The sequence below is a fragment of the Eublepharis macularius genome, chromosome 2, assembly GCF_028583425.1.
Source record: "Eublepharis macularius isolate TG4126 chromosome 2, MPM_Emac_v1.0, whole genome shotgun sequence".
Lineage (NCBI taxonomy): Eukaryota > Metazoa > Chordata > Lepidosauria > Squamata > Eublepharidae > Eublepharis > Eublepharis macularius.
In genome coordinates, this window is record NC_072791.1 from 187,472,401 (window position 1) to 187,493,161 (window position 20,761).

A 20,761-nucleotide genomic window follows, 5' to 3' on the forward strand; every position below is an offset into this window, starting at 1 on the left:
AATTGGCCTGAGAACCCAATCTTCCTGAAACTTGGGGGGTCTTTAGTGGACAGGAAGAACTAGGTTCTCTGTAAATTTGGTGGAGTTTGTTTGAAAAATGACCCTCCCCCCCAGCCTCCTGGATAGTTCACCCTCTAGGGAATAATGGCCAGATAAATTTGGGATTCTATTACATTAACTGGAGTAGAGAATCTGACCCACATATCAAGGATAATGGATAGTTCTGGTATTCCTGATACCCGGATCTGGATTGAACCAATTTTTTTTTGGTACACACTCCTAGTGTCTAGAAAAAATTGAGATAAATTAGTATGTTTGTGTTTTGGTGCCAGCTTATTTTAAGGACTTCCTTCTCCCATATGAATCTTTGCAGAAGATGGCTAAATTGTGTTGAACTGAACAAAAGGACAACCACATCCGCATCAAATAATGTACAGTGTGCGTTACAACTAGTATAACAATTTTCAGTGTTTTTGGTTGTTTTCTTAAACAATATAAGGGAAATGTATGTTGTATTTCCCTTATATTTTTTACCAGGATTATTCCAATAAAAATAATTTTCACTGAAAGTTTTGGATTTGTTTGAATGTAACTATTAATCTGCACTTGATTGACTTTTGTTTTCTAATCAAATATTTCAGTTTGAGTATATGTTGCTACTAGGACATAAAATTAATGTGAGGTACTTTAATAGACCAAACTTTAAAAATATAATTCAAAATAAGCATGCTCAGTCATATTGTTTTGGAAGATCTGTATCTCCGGATAAAGCAAAGAAAAATTTTTGTGGGATGGAGAAGAGTCTCTGAACTTGTCATTGCTAAAAAAAAAAGAAGAAGAATTCATTCTCAGTATTATGACCTGGGCTGTGCCATACTGTTGTTCCTCTCATGATGTGTGCGAATAGTGGCCAAAGGCATGATTCCCTGTCCACTCACTGGATCCAACCAACTGCTTTTCTGCTACTGAAAAGGGAGGGGGAGTTTTTGATCTCCAAAAAGCTTATGCTGAGGATCATGGGACCTGCATGGACAAAAGCCATGTGGAACTGGGAGTGTAGTAAGGAGGGGAATTGAGTGAGAAGGCGTGAAAAATCTGGTGTGGTGCAACCCTGTGTTCATTAGAAGCCAAAAGAGGCTCTTTATGTGCTCTCTCAACCTAGCAGAAATGGTTCTGTGAGTGTGACCCACCTGAGTTCATGACCCTTAAGCTGAAGACCTCATGTCTATGATACCATTGATACTTTTAATTGGCCAGAGATGGACTCAGAGGTGAGCGCAGAGCACTTGTGCAAGCTTTTCAGAATGCAGTCATTACATTTTTAGTTGCCTGGGGTGACTAGGCACCCTTTTCTTTTCCAGCCTTGGGAAAGCATGACAGATTGTGTTTTGATGCCATAAAATATTAGCTATACAAATGCCCTTGCTAGCACCACTCCATACAAAACTAGACTATTATTCTTTTCTGAGAGGCTTGAAATACAGCTATATCTGCTTCATGCATTTTCAAAGTGATTCCAGCTCTAAGAAATTAACAGCATCTTATCGCAGCTCTCTGGCATTCTCAAGAGAAAACACATTCATACTATTTTATCAGTTTAGACAAGTGTAACATTAAGCATCAAAGTGATAGGCTTACAGAGTGGTTATTACACCATTGATAAAACTTTATGATGCATTTACAAGGATGAAACCGAAAACATAACTCTGCTCATCCTCGTAAGTAAGCACTGTTAAATGTGGTGGGATATCGATCAGTTTGCCTGCACAAGGCATTAATGAATTGGGCATTTTTATATGTCGGAAATGATGAAGCCTGCCTATATGTGTGTGCTGCTACAGTGTCTTTAACCTTTGTGGAGGGGCATTGATTTGAACTTTCATAACTGAAATTCTGGAATGAAAAGCACTGACTTCCTTTTATATCCTTTGAAGGCTAATGTAATGTTTTCAAATGTGAAGTACTACTATTTCCCCATGACTTCCTTAATAGGAGAAAGCATTGTTCAGCATACTATAATGAACAGCCAAACGCTGAGCAGAAAAAAGCCTTCATCAAATTCACACTTTATCATCACAGCCTCGCTAAATGGAATAGTTAAGTTGGTAGCTTGTGCCATTGATGAAAAGAACCAGGCCACTTAGACTTTCAGAGATTTCCCAGACTTAATAAATTGACCAAGAGATAACGCTTTCAGAAAGCCTCTTCATGAGGCTTGTGCATGCTTTAGGACACAGAGAATGTTGAAAACATAGTCAAATAGTTTAGATTACACAAGCCCCTTCAGTGCTCATAGCTGACAATTTCCTCATTGTTCGTTATCATTTTTATTTTAAACATTTTGTATGCTGCCTTATGACCTAATTCAGGGTCCCCAAGATGGCAAGCATTAAAACAAAATATTAAAACATTTCAGACACTAAAATGTACTTAAAATACATATATTTGAATGAAATCATAACATAAAAACATAAGAAATAGAAAAACATAAATATGGACAGATAGATAGGGAGGAGGACTAAGAAGAATTACTGAGGGAATGCAAAACAAAACAAAGTCTTCTGGTGGCAGAAGACAATGGAATAGGGAGACAGACGATTCTCCCTGGGGAGGGATGTTCCATCTCTCCCTCCTCTTAATTCCTTGTAGACCTCAAGTTTGTCATAGCATTATATCTGACAAGGATATGTGCTTATTACATCTTTATCCCTTCAAGGAGATATAGCAGCATACTGTGAGGTATGTTGAGCTGATGGAGTGGCTGGTCTTAGTCACCCAGTGTGGTCCAAGGCAGAGTGAGATTTTACCGTGGAGTCTTCTCAGTCCTAGTCCAGTACTACTGCATCTCCCTGGCATGTATAAAATTGTGCAACTCCTTCATGTTATTTCATATACAATCTTAATCTTACCTGATCATGTTGGAATATATAACCAGCCTTCATTAAGAAGCTTCTCAACCTTAAGCCATTTTCTATTTGGGGCTGACAGTTTTAAAATTCTGTGTTGCTATTTGGTTTGTTAAATTGTAGAACCAGGAATACTACTACTGCTAAATTTCGTGATTGTTTCTGCAGTATACACTTTGAGTAGCGTGATTTGATAATAGCTTATGATTTTATTCCTACTAAACCTGTCATACGGGGCTTATAAAACTGGCAAGTTTAAATGCTAATCATGTTGTTATATTAGCTTTGTTCCAAGGCCTGATACTTGAGTATATTTGCAGAGGCTATGCCACAGTGGAAGACTTTAGTTTGTCGGGCTTTACGGTCATGGATCATGAAAGAGTATATTGTTCAAGTAAGAAGCCATTTTCCCAACACGGAATTAGAATGTCCTTGATGCTTTACTGTCTGGATTGTTACAGAGGACCGGTTAATATGCAAAGAAAAGGAGGGAGGGGATGGGGGGAAGGTTGGCATTTTGTACCCTTTGCAGCATGCCAGATCTTGGAGGCATTTTCTGAAAAGATGTTATTTGCTTTAAACACTTGGTTTAGAAAAAAAAGAGCATTACTTGTTTTCAAGGCAGTTCAGGCTACAGAAGGAATAGTGACATTAGCTAAGAATGTGACATTTGCTAATCTACTATAATTTGTCTGTCAGCTCAGTGCTGGCATTAAATTGCTAAAAATTCTGGTTTCTATATGATGCCACTGCTGCCTTCTCTCCCCCCCCCCGAACAAACTCTCATGATGAAAAATGGTGTATGGATCTGTGGTTATGGAGCAGGAGCTGTCCACCTACACCCACCTCCAGAACTTGGGTGTGTAGGGCGGGGTGAGACCAGTCAATCAGTGTATTTGCAGTCTGAGGATGAGTGCCAATGATAAAACAGCTAGTGTGGGCATGTGCTTGCCTCTCAGGCTGTCAGAACCTACAGTGGTTTCCTTCCAGGGCAGAGCAACCATTGGACATGTGTAGTGATAAGTCATCTGCAGCACCCAAGTGAGAGAGGTATAGCTCCACCCAGGGTGAGGGCTTCAGAAGGGACAGAGATGGATTGAGGTGGAGGATTCTAGAGGAGATGGGGGGGGGGAAACAAAAGTAGGAGAGGGAGGGGGGTGAGGAGGCTGAACAAATGTGGGACAAGCTGGTAGTGTACAGGGTCCTGGTTGGAGGTCCGAGACCCAAGTGCCTTAATGTCTTCACTGCAAGAGGGGAGCCTAGGGAGGATACAGACTGGAGATGGTTGGTTAATGATTATGTGCACAATATGAAGATGGGGCAACCCTGTAGCATGGTTTGTCTGGCAAAGATATTGGCTTCATTGTGCTTCTTCTCCTTAATTTTGACTTAAATTTGGTTCTTTACCTGCTACCCCACTTTTAGGTCCACACTTTAATGTGGTGAAGGGATTTGAGTGTGTCAGCGAAGCTTGTGTTGTCTGACTACCTGTCTCTTGAGCCACACAGATTTTGGTGGGGTGATACCACAGCCGTTTTAACACTGCTTACCAGCCACGGAACATCGTGCCAAGCTCCCAAAATGACAGCGTCTTCCTGGTGCGATTTCGCGTGAGAACTGCAGTTTGGCAAGCAGTGTGAAAATGGCTCAAATCTCTCTGTAGTGTGGGTTTGATTGCCACTGTTATGCTGATTATGATGAAGAAAGGGTGAGTCTCAGCAAGCCTTGAGGTTAGGCAGAATGGTGTAGGCAGCTGTTCCCTGGAGCACAGAACTCAGTATGTGGGTTTCTGATGAGGAGAGGGTAGGGGAGTTGCATTCCCATTGCATTCCCTTTGCTTCTGGCAGAATGGAAGCATTTCTAGAGCAGGCCCTTACTTAAGACTGAGGAGCTTATTAAAGTTGTTTTGCTCAGACACCAACCACATAACTATCTCAGTCCTGGAATGGAGCCCCCCTCCCCTATTTTTGATCCGATTTTAATCAAATTCCTATTTCCGTAGTAACCTTCCAAGATGAGTAGATTATTCAGCAGAACTCAAAAGGGATGATTTGGCTTCCTGGGTGCTGCAGGATAAAGTCTGGAAATGCCCATGTTTATGGATTTTTGACCATTATGATCCCTCTGCCCCCAATAAAGTAGGAAGCAGTCCCCAGCATCCTTACTTTTAGGACACATCTTTTTTAAAATGTGACTTTTCCAGTTTGCATGATGGGAACTTTAGGTGAATGTTCTGCAAACAAACTAGTAACATATGAAGCAGGCCTTTAGCCTCTTATTCTAGTTTTACATTTCAGTTGATGTAAATTACTCACCAAAAACTATTATCTGTATCCATGACAAACTGGTCTTGTCCTGAGTTGCCTCCCCAAATGAATTTGAGAGGCACACAGGTGTCACTATGTGAATGAGATCAGAGTGTCATTCTTTCATGTGTTAATATAATACCAGAATTGTCCTTAATCTCTCCGGAGGGAGAAGAAAAACATTGTCTAAGTCAACAGAGGTCTGGATAAGATAGTGGATGTCATGTGACCTTTTAAACTGTTTAACCCACAAAAAAACCCCACTTTGATCATCATCAGTAGCTTTTTGTGCTCTTTCAGTTGGATGCATAAAATGTTCCAACTGTAGTGAAATCTACATTTATGCTACAGCTTGCTAGACAATGGAGAGAAGCCTCAGAGACTGTAATATTAGGCTCCCTTAGCACTGATACTCAGAAACTGCTGAGCCACAATTTAATGTATAATAAAAAAATTACTTAAAATTGGAGTGGGTTTGGGGTAAGTGAAACAGTTCATAGAAGCTGATAAAATCTATTTTGGGCCATTCCCGGACTACTTATGAAAATCTTAAGCATGCATTTTCAGTATACAGGGATTTTTTTAAAGTAACAATTTCCGCTGACTCATGTGCAGTCTTCATGAAGATGAAAAATTACTAATTGACTTTTTGGGAGACGATTTGCTATTCTCAAAGGAAAACCTGTGAAGCTTCAAGTGGATCTTTAGGTTTTGTAACTTGAATTTAGTAGATTTGTGGGACATTTGCATTTTGCAGAAAGCTTAAGAAATGGTATCCTATTCACCTTTCAAATAAAATGAATTGGATCCTCTGTTACAATTTCAGTCTCTTATTATATCATCATTCATCAAAGCAATTAATTCCTTTAACTGTTCTTTTTAGTTCCCCTCTATAATGCAGAGAAATACTGATGTGCCTTATTTTATTGTCATCGGTGATCATGATTTGTTAACACTTAAATTTATATAAATATATTTAAATATTTAAAATAGAGCCAGCATGGTATAAAAGGAGATCTAGGCTTGAATTCTCACTCTGCTATTTTCATGGATATGGCCAGAAATATAGGGGAACAGTTGCTGGACTTTACCAAAAAGATTGTGAAGGAAGTGGTTAGAAGATTTAAAAAAACCCCTATAAATATGGAAAGCTGAATTGATTGGGAATTTCTCAGAAGGTGATCCTTGCTTGTGACCTGCTTATCTTTGAGGTATGATACTTCTATGGAATGTGTGAATGCTCTCTTCTTATGATCTGTGTAACAACAGTGGATGTTATAATATTTTCTTGATTTAGTCAGGGCTAAAAATGGGATAGTTATGCTTAATAAAATGTTAAAATGGAATCAGAGATTCTCTTAATAGGATTATTTGTGTACTATGCCTTTAACAAACCTAAAACATTGTTTGAAAATCAGATATACTATTCAATATTTATTTTGATCATTTAATTTGCTAAGTTTACTTTAATTACTGCTTATTTGCCCCAGGGGCCTTGAGCATACCACACTAAATACAACAATAAATAATTTTAAAATAACCCATATTTTAGCAGACTTAAGAATCAATTAAATTTAATTACATAGACAAAAACAAAACAAAAAATGCACCGGAAACACCAAGTGTAACTTCTAAATCTATGCCTTTCAAAAGTTTTTAAACCTTATCTAATACTGATAGCCCCTCATTGTCATAAAAATAGGAATAATCCGCAAATCCCTAATACTGCAAAAAATAATGCATTCCAGTAAACAGTGCTCCAAAGTTTTCTGTCTGTCACAAAGTCTGTCAGAATATGGGATCCTTTGCATTTGACCTTGCATTGCTTGGGAAGGAAAAGAGTTTAATCTTGCAAGCATAAATGTATCGAGGTACAGTTTAAAAATCTAAATATGGTAGAGGGACCTTTGAATAAGATAATCTACAGGCTCTCTTCATAGTACTCATGTTATTTGCTGAGCAATCTTCTTTTGACTATGTTAGTTTATTTTCTCCAGTGAGTTTTTTTTTGTCCATCCTTAACCAATTAATTTTTATATCTATGATCCTATGTTCAAATTGCTGTGTAAATTTTAAAAACATTCATTTACACTTCAGTCCTGCCGTGCATGTCTCTCACTCTTGCTCTCTTTTTAAGTAGCATCTTCCTTAATGTTCCTTCCTAGGATCTAAGTTTTTTCTGTCTTGCTTTTTCTTGTTTGCTTGTGTAAGTGTGCTGTGAATTTCAAATATATCAGTTCTCATTTTCAAGCTGTGATGCTTTAAAAAAAAAACCCCTTCTCATTGCTTGGTGAAACCATGAAGGCAGCAAAGCGAAAAAGCAACCTCAAGTTATTAAAATAAAAATACACCTAGTTGTAAACATTAGGGAGATACATTATAAAAAAGTATCAAAAATCAGCCAGCCAGAGGATTAGCCGTGGGATTTGTCTTTGATGAGAAATACAAGCCATTTTAGAGTATGAGCTTCACATGGAGAAGTATTTCAATTAAAAGAGCATTTGTTTATCATATCACAATATAACTCTGGCACCTATGTAGATGCATACTTTATGTAGAAGTATGTGGAGGGAGGAAACTTCGAATCATATCTGTCATTCCTGCTGCTGACTTCTAGACATTCAAGGTGTTCTTGGCACAAGAGTATGCACACAATCTGTACTTTGCAAAAATGGAGGATATGGAAATTATATAGAGCACTTGCATATTTATATACTACCTCCCCCTGCCCAGGTTGCTTAGAGTAGCTTACAGTATTCAGCTAAAATGCTGATAATCTTGTTAATGTTTTATTAAGCTAATGTTTACAGAAGAGCCTCTGAAGATAATCCAAAAGGTGATATAGAAGGTGGCAGTCCTTCAGTTTCCTTGGTCCCAGACCAGTTAGGGCTTTTTAAATAATAACCATCACTTTAAATTGTCCCCATAAGACAATTGGTAGCCTGCATCTCTCTATTAAGACTGCAATATGACCTCATTTTATACCAGTCAATAACATTGCTGCATATATGGAGTGGGCTTTTCTAGTCCTTCTTTCATGGGTTTACTTTTGAAGTGAAACGAATGTCTGCAGCTTCTAGTGAAGGCAATTATGTATTACTAGTAACAAAGCCTGTTGTGGGAAAAATACAATGAGCTCTGGAAAGGGGAGGTCGGGCAGGCGAACATTGCCTCCTTCTCTGTGACTGATCCCAGCTGGGTGAAGACAGTGGGTGGATATTGCCACCTGCTCCACTCCTGATCCCAGCTGGGTGAAGGTGGGGGGGGGGAGGCAATACCACCTGTTCTGTGCCTGACCCCAGCTGAGCAATGGCGTGAGGTGGGCATTGCCACCTTCTCTGCGTCTGATCCCAGCTGGGTGAAAGCAGGGGTAGGCATTGCCACCTGCTCTGCTCCTGATCCCAGCTGGGTGAAGGCGGGGGGGCAGGCAATACCACCTGTTCTGTCCCTGACCTCAGCTGGGCAATGGCGTGAGGTGGGCATTGCCGCCTGCTCTGCATCTGATCCCAGCTGGATGAAGTCAGGAGGCGGGCATTGCCTCCTGCTCTGCTCCTGATCCTGGTTGTGTGATGGTGGAGGGAGGGCATTGCCTCCTGCTGTGCTCCTGATCCCAGCTGGGTGAAGGCGTGGGGGAGCAGGCAATACCACCTGTTCTGTGCCTGAAATCAGCTGGGTGATGGCATTGCCACCTGCTCCGCTCCTGATCCCAGCTGGGTGATGGTGGGGGGCAGGTATTGTCGCCTGCTCTGTGCCTGATCTTGGCCTGGGTTTCCTGCCATGATGCACTCTCTGGAGGGACAGGCTGCCTCGTCTGGGCTTCCCTCCAGGGCAGCACCCTCTGGTGGCACACCAGGGTAAGATTGCTATTTGTTTTGTTGAAGTGTTCTACAGGACTGCCATTCACACTGTATTTTTGTGTGGATGCTTTTAGGATCTCTTTGGAACCTCTCCTTAGAAGGAGTTCAGCATGTGTTTATACATTCTGCATTCACGTTCTTAGGAAATTTCAAATTAGGAGATATCCAGTGTTCGTTGGCTGGTGCACTTGCCTTTGGCACAATACTTACTTTCCAGCATTTCACAGATGAAAATAGGAATGCCTTTTGTATACTTGTTACTCTTCTATTCTTTTAATTAAGGATCATTACTAGAGTGCCCTTCCAAAGGCTGTTTTCTGTTTATTGACATCTCTAGAAGCCTCCAAAAGGAAAGCTACTCCTAAGCTCTGGAAACACTGACAGCTAGCTGCCAGGAAAACACTAGCAATAAATATTTTACAGCTATGCTGAGAGGCTACTTCAATCAAAGGGACATTACATCACACGTGTCTTAATTATGCAGTCTCAAGAGACATTAAATATATATATTTTTTAAAAAAATAAAAATTTCAAATACATAAATACTCTATGTCATGAAGTTCAGGTTTGGGTCCCATTGTCCCAATCAAGATCCAAGTAGACAAATGTAGATAGGATTCAGGCATATAGTATAGAAATGAGAACTGTTTTCTATCCCATGCAGCATTCAAAATGTGGGCCCTGGTTCTGTCCATTTGCTCTGCAGTCACCTGTCCTGTACTTGTTTCTAAGCTGAGGGAATTGGCAAATTGATAAAAACAGTTGCTTTTTTAAATGTAGTAAGAACCTTGCAGTGCAAATTTTAGTATAGTTGCCTTAGCTGGGACAAAGATAAGGCAGAAAAATAAAGTGGAATAGATGGGCCGATGGTGCTTGATGAATATTGGGGAAAATAGGATATGTAGGAGTATGCAGATTGCAGTCCAGTTTTGTGCAAATATATCATTCTATTTATTTATCTGCTTGAGAGTTGGAGACTTGGTTTAGTAACTGGTGACTCTCCAACAAGTGAGGTGATAGCACCGATACTTGTCAGGATAGCAATGATGGCATGTGTTAATAATGAATGAAGCTTGCAGTAAGTAAGAATGGCATGAGCATTTGCTTGTTGTAGATTTATTTTACAGGGTAGAATAATTCAACTTTATAATGTATATGTAAGTAGTTCAATATGCAAATATGCATGCCCATTTCAACAGGTTTTGAACTTTAATTGTTGTGATGGAATGGGCTTTTAAATGGAAGGTTTACTGCTGCACTCAGAGTAGAAGGGAAAGGGTTAAAAAAAACTGCCTGAAGGGAGAATGATTGACAAGCTGCTCCCCCCTTCTCTGTGGTTGGCCAGTGATAAGGTAACAATTGCTACTGACAGGAGTTGAAGTTTGGAGTCTGACAAGGAGAGTCAGTCTAGTAAACCTCTGTGTAAGGAAAAAGGACAAGTTTGCCCTAACTGTGACAGTTTTAGGTTTAAAGAAGACTTTAGTTAAAGTCTTCTTTAAGTGTGAAAGTGTGAAAGTCTTCTTTAAGTGTGAAAGCCAGCACTGATTTACACAGTCAAGTTAGAACTGGGGGTGTGTTGTTGGCATACGAAGTGGGTAGTGAAAGGAGATTCCCCTTCAGCCAAGTGATCAGGGTTGTGTCTTTTAGAGAAGAGTAATTCATGCCCAGTGTCTAAAAAGGTTTTTGGCTTTGAGGAAGACGCTTGGTCTGATGTAAATGGAAAAGAGTGCTGTATTGAACTCAAAACACCTAAGCATTAAAGTGAAATCTGTGAAGGGACCTTGTTAAAGTAACTTAAGTTTGAAACTACCAAGCTCTGCAACTATTGAAACTAAGCTTTAAGAAGATTATTGCATGTAATGCTTGTGAAGTATTCTGTTCTATAATCAAGTTATCTCAGCTTTTTTTCTGCCTACCTATTTACCAACCCTGCCTGTTTAAATAAACCTGTTGTTTCCTTTTGAACTTTACTCAGCCTCTAATGCCATTTCATTTAAAGAAGACATGAGCCCTTGTTTCTCCCCTACCAAATATTTGTGCTGGGACATAAGCCAAAATTATATACGTTTTAAACTTTGAGACAAAACGAATTTAAGATTATAACCAGAGGCTGTCCAGCCACAGCAAGCAATCATGACTGTTTTAGAGGGAAATCTGCCTCATAGTGGGGGACTGAGTGGGGCTTACATCATAATTGTATATTTTTTGGGCTACTAACATTGAACATATGTAAATAGTTTCCAGAAAACAATACATCCCATATAAACTTATACAAGTAACTTGGCAGCCTGGATTTTAAGGGTAAAAAGTATCTGCCTTTTAGCTTTCAAAATCTTAAAATGCCATTTGATCTTCCTTGGTTTTCAATGTGGCATTCATTTCAGAAAATAAAATCCCTAGGTAAGAATAAAATATCTTGAATAATCGATCATAAATTCACTGTATATGTGTATTGGGTTACCTAACAAAAACACAAACTTCTGTCTTGTTATAATTGTCAGTAACTTCCTTTATGTTTAGTAATTACCCAGTGCTATCCATAGCCATCTCAAATAAGAGTTGCTTGTCAGCAACACTGATTGATTAAAACCTCATCTCTTTAAGCGGCAGATTAACGCATACAACTCTAGTTACCAGCAATAGAAACACTTAACCACACATTACTTTTTGCCAGCTCTTTTGAATCAGTATTATCAATCCCATGTGCTTCAAAACCACTAGCCTTCATCCCAAACATAGAGGGAGTTTCCACTGCTTATTCAAGCATAAATTGTAGACTTTTATTTATTTTCCTGTTTCAGGTTTCACAAAGTCCAACACTTAGCTCTCAAGCTTAATTTATTTCTGTGTTTGCAAGACGGTTCTTTTTCAGAAAATGAAAACCTGACTCTAACGGTCATCAGCATTTACGTATTACTGGTGATGTTTTTGAAATTCCTTTTCCCCCTATATCTTTGTTGGAGCAACCTCGAGTGATGCACTATAGCTGCTGGGGGGGGGGGCAGCTGTTTGTAATGAGTGATTCAAGGGTTAACATACCTTCAAGGGGGCAGTGATTAATATTTCCTTCTTACCGCAGCACTTACCACAAGTGTCAAGCGCTTCCTTGTGTACCCATTGAATCTTCCCCCCACTGTACTCATACACAGTAAGGCTGCCTGCATGAAAGGGCATGTTACTCTAACTGAGCCAGTGCCACATTCTTCCATGGTTAAATAACTCTGCAGTTTTCTCAGAAGGCCAGGTTTTCTGTTATTCCCTGCCAAATTTGGTGTGGGGTCTGTATTCATCCTGTCTTCTCTGGTAATGCCAGCAGCAGCAAGCATTGCTGTGCTCGATCTGTCGTGAATATAGTACATTTAAAACACTGGATTCTGTTTTTGTTTCTAAATAACATTGTTCTCCGGATGCCTAGGGAAAGAAAACCCCAAGTAGTTTGTATTTGAGTATGAAATGTTTTTTTTCCCCTTTCTGCTGAGAGAACACTAATTACTCGCATACTAATAAATGTTCAAACAAATGCAGCTTGTGTAGAAGGATGCAGTAATGTCCTTTCCTATCTGAATACAGAACACAAGATGATGATTTTGTGGGTAAGATAATAGGTTTCATAGAATAAGCCCTTGCACCTGGGCATAGTTTTCTGAAAAGACACTGTGTTTTGTTGTGCATGGAGCATATTCTAGATATTTACTTGCACTCTTCTGAATTTCTAATAAGTATACATCCCTGTTTTGGAATTTGTGCAATTTGTGCAATCCTGTGCAAAATCACTCCAGTCTAAGCTCATTGATTTTGGTGAGTAGACTGAAGAAATCTGCATTGGATTGCATTGTGAATCTATGAAAGTTTTAGAGGTTTTTTTGGGCTGTGCTCAAATCTTTAGCTTACTACAGAAGAAAGCCACTTTAATATTTCCGTACTGTTGACAGTGAGTTGATCTGGAGTATCCCTTTTACTTGTTCCCAGTGTGGCTCCTGCAGCTTTCTTTGGAAGAAGTTATCGTATCAGACTACTACTAGCAGAGAATACTGCTCACAATGGTTTTTTTTTTTTTTTTGCCAAATTCCTTTCCTTACTGTGTCTCCCAAATGGCATGCCCAATGGGGTACAGGTGGCTGCAGTGGGAATTTTGCTGGTTATGATGACTGTGTGGAGCCTGCAGTTTAATGCACAATTCAGCAATCTACTGCCTGATATGGGTGGGCTGCTTGCTGGTGCAGGGTCAGCCTTCTGTTGTGCAGGGGGCTGCAGTAGAAGGGGAAAATGACAGAAATCCGTTCCTGCACAAACTCTTTTTCTATTCATGTAAAAGTCCACACTTTTACATGATGGGTTGGCTAATTTTCTGGTGATTACTCTTTCCTACTCCAATCCTTGTGCCACATCCCATACTTGTTCACAAGCTTTTGAAGGGTTGCAGGGGAGTGCAGGAAGAAAGGGGAGGTGGCTCAATCCTGTTTGTGAACTGATCTCTGCTCAGGGTCTTAATGCAGCTTCTCTTTAGAGGAACAATGAGAGTGGGGGGGGGAGGTTGATACACATTGCTCGAGGGGAAGAAAGCAGATTCTGTCTCAGAGACTGTACCAGATTCCAGATAGTTTTACATTTTTTTAAGGAAGGTGGGGAAAAAGCAGGTGACATTGGCTGAGTCCCATGCAAGTAGGATGTTGATGATGTTTGCCATTTAAGGGGTGGGGGATGGTGCACAATTTCCATATTTCTCCACAATTACAGACACAGTTTAGGTGTATAGCTACCCATGCATTTAAAGTGGGTCCTATTTAGGAGATTGCCAGTTGCCCATTGCATTTCCCTAAGTGCCCAAGTGCTTTGGACAAGCCATTTTTTTGTATTCATTATAACAAACTAGATGAAAAAACAATACAGAGTGAGAGAATAGATGCCTTTGATGGGAATCATAGGTGTTTTCCGCACAGTCACTTTACAGTAGGGTTGCCAGGTCCCTCAAGTCTCCTGGTGGGAGACTGGGCCACCAGCTCTTACCCTGTGGCTGCCTGTGACGGTCTGCGCTCCCGGCGTGCGTGACGACGGCACTTCCGGGAGTGACGTCATTACGCAGGGTTAAAGGGTGCCCTGCGTGATGATGTCATACACGCCAGGAAGGAGCTGAGAGAGCAGGCAGCTTGCTCTCTTGCTGCTGCCGCCGCCGCCATGCCCTTTGTCCCTACTGGCATGGGCTGCACAGGTGTGGCAGCAGCCGCGGCAAGAGAGCAGGCCACGGACACCGCAGCTCGTTCTCTTGCTGCTGCCACGCCCCTTGTCCCTGCCGGCATGGGCTGTACAGGGGTCGCCACGGCTGCGGCAAGAGAGCAGGGCTCTCTCGCTGCCGCCGCACCCCTTGTCCCTGCCAGCGCAGGCCACAGGGGCACCAGTGGCAGTCGTGGCGAGAGAGCGGGTTGCAGCAGGCGCAGCCACGGCGGTGAGAGAGCAGCCCGTGGTGACCGCGGCAGTGAGAGCAGCCTGCTCTTGCCACCTCCACCTGCTCTTTGCTGCCGCCACCCGCTCTCATGACGCGGGAACGCGCTCCCTACTCAGGGGCGCACCATGCCACCCAGGGAGGGGGCACCCCAGGGAGTGTGCCCCCGCCGCCGCCCAGGTGAGTGGGCATGGGCGCAAAGGGTGGGATCAGGGGATCTCCCGCCCTGGGTGGGGGGATGGTAACCCTACTTTACAGCATTTCAGAATCTGTTCTGTTTCCCATGTTTGCTAGAGTTCTGCACGTTTAAGGGTGTCATGGAAAGCAGAAATCTTTTTTGTCTGTCTTTCCCTCTGAACAACTTTCCCACCATTTTTATTAGTGAGGTAAGGGTCATAAGGCTGCTTCTCCATTCGTTTCCTTCCTCCCAGGTATGTACATACTCTCCTTAATTTGTCTTTGAAGCCATGAATGCTCTTTCCTTCTGGCTTTAAAAGCCAGGAAAAGATTAAATTGCTGCTTTCCCCTTTCTCCCTTGGGGATATGCGCACACTCTCCTTTATTTTTTTCAAAGCTGTAATGTTGCTACTTATTCCCTGCTGGCTTTAAAAGCCAGGAAAGGGTTAAATGCAGGGCTTTTTTTTTGAGGGGGAACGCCCCGGAATGGTGTTCTGGCAGCTCTGGAATCTGCCCATGTGATTCCTTCCTCCTTTGGCCCTGTGGGCTCTGCAGAGGAGGTTAAGCGGCTTTGAGTTCATTCTGCTTTCTTTTCATTCCTCTGTGAGTGAGTGAGTGAGTGAGAGAGTGAGTAAGCTGGGGCCCAGCACGGGCTCTGCAGAGGAGGCTAAGCTGCTTCCAGTTCATCCTACGTTCTTTTAATTATTTTGTGTGTGTGAGAGAGAGTGAGCGCAAGCAGAGCTGCTGGGGCTTGCTCTCCAGAGGAGGCTGACCTGCTTTGAGTTCATTCTGCTTTCATTTAATTCAGGGATTTCTGTGTATGTGTGTGCTGCTTTGAGTTCATTCTGTTTTATTTTCATTGGGGGACTGGGTGGGTGGGGCTATGTGTGCCTGTGCTGCTTTGAGTTCATTCTGCTTTCTTTTCAGGGGTGGGGTGGGGCTGTGTGTGTGTGTGCTCTTTTGAGTTCATTCTGCTTTCATTTCATTCAGGGGTTTCTGTGTATGTATGCGCTACTTTGAGTTCATTCTGCTTTCTTTTCAGGTGGTCGGGCTGTGTGTGTGTGTGTGTGTGTCTGCGTGCACGCGCGTGTGTGTGCTAGTTTGAGTTCATTCCATTTTCTTTTCAGGGGGTTGTGGGGCTGTGTGTGTGTGTGCTGCTTTGAGTTCATTCTGCTTTCTTTTCATGGGGTGGGTGGGGCTGTGCATGTATGTGTATGTGTGTTGCTTTCATTCTTTTGTCAACTGAAGTTGACATTGTTATGGTTCTCACAGATTTTGAATGCAGATTGGTTGTGTGTTAGTTAAATATATCAGTTATGGTTATTTGTAGGCAGGGTCAGTCAGCTGATTTTGATCCTGGAGAGGAGGGGCTTGTCCCTGGAATCACCAGTCTTTCTGGCCCTGCCATCTGAGCAGGACGTCTTCAGCAATGCTTTGCAGAGCGCAATGATCCTGGTGAAGAAGAAACTGCCAGAGATGAGCCAGGCGTGGTGGTACACGCCTGTAATCCCAGTACTCAGGGAGGCTGAGGAGCTCGCAGGGGAAAGGAAAGGCCCTACCGCCTACCCCACCCCCATTTCACTCGGAGCGACAGCGAACATTAGAGCCGACGGTCCTAGGTTGCTCCTAGGTTCCACGGCCACAGCCGCAAAACTCCACCAACGTTCCCCACCTTCGGGTTGGAAGGAACCCCAGCCCCTCAGACGGCCTGAGGGTGCAGTGTTTGAGTCTGCGGTAGCCTGTTGTAGAGACCGATATTATCGGGAACTCTCTCAGGCTTGGAAGGAGCAGCCTTCAGCATCAGCAGAGGACCTGCTCCAACCCTGGCAGCCCCGACTGAACTGCGGTAAGACTGATCCTGCGGGTAACGGGGGCAGCGAAAGGAAGGAGGGAGGAGAAAAGAGTAGCAGAAGCCTCAGTGCCAGCTCGCCCTAAATCAGAGGGAGCCCTCCTTTATTTCTCTTTCCTTTCAGCCCGGACTTGTGAGGCACGCTTTCTCTTTCATTTCTCCTTTAGGAGGGAAAATTTCTGTGGGCAGAAATTTCTGTGGGCCGCCCAAAGGCAGACCTAGCCACCTCACAGGCCTCAAAGAGCGTAAGCCTGCGGCCCAGACCTTCCAAACTTCCAGGCCTCAGCCCCTTCTAGGCCATTTCAACAGGCCAGTTTAAGAGATATGTCCAAGGGCCTGGATGGCAGAATTCAGCAAAGGCAGGCCTAGCTACCTCCCAGGCCTCAAAGAGCATATGCCTATGGCCTAGACTTTCCAAACTCCCAGGCCACAGCCCCTCCTGGGTCTCTCAACAGGCCAGTGAAAGAGAAATGCCCAGGGGCCTAGATGGCAGAATGTCAGGAAAGGCAGGCCTAGCCATCTCCCAGGCCTCTAAAAGTGCAAGCCTGCGGCCTAGACTTTCCAAACTCCCAGGCCAAAGCCTCTTCTAGGCCTCTCAGTAGGCCAGTGAAAGAGAAAAAGCCCAAGGGCCTGGACCCATCAGGCAAGAAGGCCTGGAAAAATTTTCTGCTGGTGGTAGGTCAGCAAAGGCAGGCCTAGCTTTCCTTCCAGGCCTCAGAGAGTGCAAGCCTGCAGCCTAAACTTGCCCAATTCCCAGGCCTCGGCCTACTCCCGGGCGTCTCAAGAGACTAGTGAAAGGGAAAAGGTATGGGGTTTGCATCCACCAGGCAAGGAAGCCTGAAATGAGTTGCTGTAATGTTGTGGTTAAGTGCTGGGCCATGAATCATTACCCTATTGTTTCGAGTCCCATAATTACTTGAGCTTGGTGGCTGACCTTGGGTAAAAGTCTCAATTACCTAGCAGTTCTGGGGGAATAATGATGATTCTGAACTTATCACAGCCCCTGACTGTAATATCACAGTCCAGGCAAGCCAGATCTCATCAGATCTCAGTATCTCAGCAGGATTGGCCTTGGTTAGCAATTGGATGAGAGACCTCCAAAAAAGACCAGTGTTACAGAGACAACTATGACTGGATGACATTTTCCACCACTAAGGAGAAAGAAATCACATGCCTCCTATTTACATAGTCACAGCCATAGTTACTATTTAACAAATGAACTGGCATGGCCCAGGATGAAGTAAGGAATTCAAAGAGGTCCTGAAGGCACACCAATAAATAGTCTAGCAGCTAGACTCTCAGGTGAGCAAGAGAGGCATTCCAGTATGGGAGTCTGACTCCAGATAGGTAAAGGGGTGCCCCCTCCCCAGATTAAAGAGGAGGCAAGGGCCATTAAAAGCACAGATCTCGGTTAAGCCTTCAACCTGAGGACCCTGAGCTATCAGTTTTCTCCCTCAGCCAAGAAGAAAGGGGAGCTGTTAAAAGAAGGGAAAATTCCCTAGCAGGTCTTCCTCAGGAGCCGTATCCTAGAAAGCTCCCTAAGGTGATGAGGATCCTGGAGTCTTCTCCCTTAAGGACTAAGGGGTTGGAGAGAATCCTCCCTAGAATCATCAGGGATTCCCTTCCAGTAGTCTCACATACTTTTAGAAGTCTAAGAGGGACACTTTGGCAAAACTAACTCCTCTTATTTCCTTTCCCCCCACAAGTCTTATACATTAGTTACAGGGGTTACTGAGAGGATCAAGCTGCCATTGGTGGATGATCTGGTAACCAGCCTGCCATCTAATCCTGTGCTGCCCGTTGACAAGGAAGGACTACCTAGGATTCCAGCCGCAGGTGGTTTGAACTGGCTGTGCGCAGAAAATTGGAAGTTTCCGCTACATCCTTCAGTGCATTGGTGACAGCTCCACTCCTTCCTAGAGTTACATTCTCTTGGGTCTCAGACCTGGCTGCAGTGAGCAGTAAACCCTTGCCAAAGAGCAAAACTAAGAAAATAGCCTCGGCAATATGTATGCTGTAGTCAACAAGGACCATGGTTTTCAGGCAACCAGGCACAACACTTAGCTTAGAAATTGGAACGTGGACCATTTGCCCCAAAGCCAAAGTAACCGTGGTTCCTTTCAAAGATATCAACCTGTCTGGAGAAACTCTAAATAAAGGAAAGCAGACCAAACATCGAGAGAAGGGTATTATCTTCTCCCTCTCTCCCTCCCTCCCTCCCTTTGGTCACCCCAGATTGGCATAGGAGGATGAGTCCTCATTGGAGGAGACAGACTTGTTTCCACCTCCTGAAATGCCTAGGAATAACAAATGACATGGTCAAGATTACAGAGACCAAAGATATAAATGATTCCGTTACTCTTTCTTTGGCAAAATATATAGAGGAAATAATTAAATATCAGAGAAATAACATTAAGTAAGGTTTTCCCCATTTTAAATTCTACTTAAGGCAATAGCTGCATGAGCAGTACCAGACAGACAGACTCAACTTGTGAGATAAGTCTAATGCTGGACCCAGCATCACCTTCATGGAAACTCCCTTTATAAGCCTGCAGTGAGACTGGAACCAGTGTGTGATCAACTCCTCCGCAGTCTTGCTGACAATTCTACCAGTTGACTGAGCTCTCTGGATCTTGTTGTGTGGACCTCAGGCTTACCTTTGAAATTAGATCCTCTTACTGAACCTGACTGCCTGGTACTATTGCTGTGCAATCTGTGATTGTCCAGGGGGTTGCCTCCAGCCTGTTGAGCAGGACACAGCCACAACATTGTGCAGCTCCAAGGCAGACATACTCCTTCTGAATATGTGTTTCCTGCAGACACTGTTTGGTTTCAGTTTCCAAAGGAAAGTGTTCTTTTCCTGTGCAACCACAGGAAGCAGGAGGTGTCTGTGTCCAGGGGCATAAGAAGGTGTGTTTCTATGGCCAATGCATGGTTGTGATGCACCCTCATTGCATGTGCTTTGCTCCCTGACTTTTTTCTTTTCTCCCCAAGAAAGCTTTGTCTTTTTCCTGAAAGAAAATTGGATTCCAGGATAGTAGCCATATTGTAGCAGAACTAGGGGTACCAAGGATTGAGACCAGACAGTTATTCAGGAAGGAGAGGCATTTATTAGCTGGCGGGGTCTCAGTGTAACTAATGCCACTGAGGACTGAGCCCATCGAGCAGAAGAACAGACTTGTCTTAAATAGGCAAAATGCATGGTTGCAACACTGGTTACAGTTACAAATTAACTGTTAGTTACATATTGCTAGCCGCATAGCTTGAACACGTGTACGTGCCTATTGCTCCACATAAGGTTACGTGCCTGTTAGTTCCTTATTGTTCCCGGAAAGAGTGCTTATCAGTTCCCCCCTTATTCCCGGAGAGGGTTGTGTACTACTCTGTTAATCTTAACTAATTGTCTTCTGGTAAATTTCCACTCTTCTTCTCTAGGGCAGAGGTCAGCTATTTCTCTAAGGCAGGGGTCAGCTACATTTCCCCCCTTTTGGCCTTGAAGCGAAGCAAAGAGAGCCGACTTAACTTCCCATTCCTGGTCTACAAGTTCTCCTCCCACTGTTCCTCTGGGGAGAGTCCCATCCTACGCATCTTTATTAGTTGCACACGTTCAGGTGAGAGCGAAGTGACAGTCATTAATTGAGCTACAGGGGCAAAACCTTTTGTAAGCGAGGGTGCCACCGGGGTTGCTATCATAGTCATCTTTGCAACAGTAGATTGTATTAAGCGTGTGATGCAGGGAATACAACAAGGAAGCATGATTATTCCAGCCAAAGCACATCCCACCAGGAGCAAGGCCTTTCTCCACCACCCTCCTCCGAATAGTGAATCCCACCATCCAGCATCCTAGGCAGACTTCCATGTTTGCACTGGCACATGGGCTATCTTGCGAATGTTAGAGGCTATGTCTGTGACGGCTTGTCCATTGTCATCAATATTAAGGCAACAATTGGTCAGGTTAAACTTCCCACATACACCTCCTTCTTCTGCCAACAAGTAATCCAAGGCCAATCTGTTCTGAGCACTAATTCTCCCAGCTGATAGGGGTCTCCAGTCACACCTTGCAAGGTAAGCGGGGGTCTGCCAAATACCAATTCAAAAGGGGATAATTTCGTCTGTTTGTTTGGTAGGCAACGTATCTGACAGAGTACTACCGGTAAGGCTTGTGGCCACTGCAATCCTGTTTCTTGACATACCTTTGCTAGTTGGGTTTTTAGGGTCCGGTTCAT

General features: G+C 43.1%; 1 protein-coding gene across 4 annotated transcripts in view; it reads left to right on the forward strand.

The window, feature by feature from the left end:
- The window catches only part of GALNT13 (polypeptide N-acetylgalactosaminyltransferase 13), a 261,092-nt gene that overhangs the window by 13,881 nt on the left and 226,450 nt on the right, over nt 1-20,761 (forward strand). Inside the window, exon 3 of one of the 4 annotated variants that reach the window (XM_054971448.1) lies at nt 16,382-16,400. The exons of the other annotated variants lie outside the window; for them this stretch is intronic. Coding sequence (XP_054827423.1) covers nt 16,382-16,400 — 19 coding nt within the window. The remainder of the gene's footprint in view (nt 1-16,381; nt 16,401-20,761) is intronic. 4 annotated transcript variants of the gene reach the window in all.